The 2,835-nt window shown below is 47.8% G+C and overlaps 1 protein-coding gene across 2 annotated transcripts; it reads left to right on the top strand.

Moving 5' to 3' along the window:
• The first annotated feature begins 876 nt into the window (after positions 1-876).
• LOC136495442 (uncharacterized) lies at positions 877-1,925 on the top strand. 2 transcript variants are annotated; one of them, XR_010769001.1, is made up of 3 exons: positions 877-1,303; positions 1,369-1,515; positions 1,617-1,925. XR_010769001.1 is itself a non-coding variant. In XM_066491380.1 (2 exons), the coding sequence occupies exons 1-2, from the start codon at positions 920-922 to the stop codon at positions 1,444-1,446; spliced, it is 462 nt and encodes a 153-aa protein (XP_066347477.1). In that variant the 5' UTR covers positions 877-919; the 3' UTR covers positions 1,447-1,925. The 2 variants fall into 2 exon arrangements, 1 of the variants encoding a protein (XP_066347477.1); XM_066491380.1 differs by having other exon boundaries at positions 1,369-1,925.
• The last annotated feature ends 910 nt before the right edge of the window (positions 1,926-2,835 follow it).

Below are 2,835 nucleotides of genomic sequence, written 5' to 3'. Positions count from 1 at the left end.
ATGGGGTAGGGATCAAGAGGTTGACCCACTGGATCCAAGGCCACGTGCAGCAGGGGCCTTGGTTGAGGGTGACCGCGAGATCCAACCAAGGCGGCGGCGAGAAGAGGCGGCGGTGACCAAGCAGATCTGCACACGTGATGAGGGGGTTTCATGGGGTAGGGATCAAGAGGTTGACCCACTGGATTCAAGGCCGCGTGGAGCAGGGGCCTTGGTTGAGGGTGACCGCGAGATCCAGGGAGTCGCCATGGTGGAGCCGGAGGTGCGCCCGACGTGGCTTTCAGACGGGTAAGCTGTTGTCTTCTTCTTCTCTTGTTGTCCTCCATTGTCATGCAGTTAGCCTAATTGTAGGTGCTTAGTTTGTTGTCGTAGATCTGCCTTAATCGATGGGTGTTTGTATGTAGGATGGACCCCAAAACGAGCTACAGATTAGAAATAAGGATCGTTGCGACAAATTCTCAATGCCGTTGGTTTAGCATAAGCACAGTTGTAGATGCTGACACAACAAATTTCAAGGATTTGGTCGAAGACATTGTGGATAAGTACCCTTGTGGTTATGGTAACATTGTTGACATGTTCTACTACTGTGGTGAAACCAAGTCCAACATCAAAGTCAGCAGTGACCATGATTTAGTTGCTATGTTTTTCCAAAAATGCTAGTGCCAAGACCTGCTTGTTGACCTTTGCTTACCATCCTATGGGTACTAATACACCAGTCATTCCACTATGGCATGATTTAGCTGAAATGCCTAACTCCTCTATGCAAGCCTGTAACCTAGCTGAGCCTACACCAGCACCAACCCAAACACAAGCTTCCACTCAAACACAAGCTTCCTCTCAAACGGCAACAACCACTGATAATGACAACTACCTAAACAATCCTGAGCCACAGAATGAGCACGTGGGTGTGGATGAGGAGGGCATGCACATAGAATTGGAGCCACGGACCAAGGGTACTGATGCATTTGAGGAGGATGTACCTGTTTCTGACTCTGAATGGGAATCTGATTCTGATGATGATGACTATGAGGAGGATGAGGCAGATGAAATGGTCAAAGATAAAGTTTCACTTAGTAATCCTAAAATAGTGTATGACAAAAATGACCCACCAAAGACAGTAGGCAGCATCTATGAAAATATGTCTTGTTTTAAGTTGGCTTTGGCTACACATGCAATCAGAAATGAGTTTGAGTTTAACGTAGAGAAGAGTGATCCAGGGAGGTATATGGTCTACTGTAGTGCCAAAATTGATGGATGTAGGTGGAGGATTCTTGCATCTACAGGTGCAGACAAGACAACAGTGAAGGTAACTCTTGCCATCTTGCTTTTTTTTTTGTTGATTTACTTATAATTGGTGTGACATATTTGCAGGTGAAGAAGAACCCATATCCTCATGAGTGTCAGAGCACAAGAAGAGGTGGTAAAGTGAAGTGTGTAACCAAGTTTTGAGATTGTGAAAAGGTGAAGGACTGGGTATTTGAGGATCCCAGGGTGTCAGCTATGGAGCTACAGAAGAGTGTAAGGAAAATGGACCATTGGCCCATTTACTTTGGATTTTGCTGTTTGATGACCAACACAATCAAATTTGATTAATGAATTTGTAAGTGTTTATTTTGTAGTTCAATAGGGTCCAAGACGTGACTTGGACGAAGGCGACGTGGTGATCCAATGATCAACACCTTAAGAAAGACCTTAGAAGCAAAAGAGAAGACCCAAGATATCAAGCAAAGTCCAAGCATGAAGATTGGAACTAAGCCGTACGCAAGATCGTGAAGAAACCAGCTCACTGAGGTGACCGAACGATGGACCGGACGCTGGACAAGCGACCGGACGCTGGGCAGAGGACTCGGCAGACAGGCTACCGGACGCTGGCGGCAACCGACCGGATGCAGGACAGCAGCGTCCGATCGAGTACAGTAAGGTTCTAGAGCGGCAAATTTGTGACCGGACGTGTCCGGTGGCAGGCGACCGGACGCTGGCCAGCGTCCGATCAGTATATTGCCGGCTCAACGGTCGGTACGACCGGACGCGTCCGGTCAGGACGATTCAGCGTCCGGTCAGTAGCAGTTTCACGGGAATTCGACCCCAACAGCTACTTTCTCAGTGGGGCTTATAAATACAACCCCCAACCGGCCATTTGAGTATAGTGAAGCTGAGGAAACATACCAAGGGTGTTGATACACCATTTTAGTGATCTCCACTTGTATAGTGCTTAGTGTTTCATCAGGTAATTAGCGTAGGTGCTTTGCGAAGTGCTTAGGTTGATTAGACCACCGCTTATGCGCTTGCTCTAGGTTTAGGCCTAGTGTTTAGTGAGGTTTGCATACCTTTTACCACTCGGTGCTTGTGAGCACCATTGTTGTACATCGGAGGGGCTTGAAGTCTTGTGAGATCACACCAACTGTGTTTATGGTGTGGCCGCCACCGTGTACCAGAGGGAATAAGGCCCGCGGTGTTTTGGCCGGAAGCTTGATAGTGAAGACGGCGGGGAGCATCCGGGAGAGGCTTGTCGGAAGGCACATCGGAGACCCACTTGCGTGTGGGGAAGGCCCGAGGCTATCCACAGAGTTACCCGACCGGAAGCTTGGCCCTTGTAAGGGATTTCTTACGAGGGGCTCCAACGAGGACTAGGGGGAAGCTTGCGCGCTTCTCGATATCTCAGTAAAAATACCAGAGTCGTCGACAGAAGTTTGCATATCTCTACCTTGCTCTTTTGCTTCCGCATTTACATTGATTACTTTAATACGTTTGTGGTAGAGATAGCAACACACTAGCAAAACCGTAGTTGCATATCTAGATAGTTTATCTATTGCATAGGTTTTGCTAGGGTTAAAAAAA

The sequence above is a fragment of the Miscanthus floridulus genome, chromosome 12, assembly GCF_019320115.1.
Source record: "Miscanthus floridulus cultivar M001 chromosome 12, ASM1932011v1, whole genome shotgun sequence".
In the NCBI taxonomy this organism is placed as follows: domain Eukaryota; kingdom Viridiplantae; phylum Streptophyta; class Magnoliopsida; order Poales; family Poaceae; genus Miscanthus; species Miscanthus floridulus.
The sequence above is the reverse complement of the archived record's forward strand: the minus strand, read 5'-3'. Positions and strand labels throughout refer to the sequence as shown.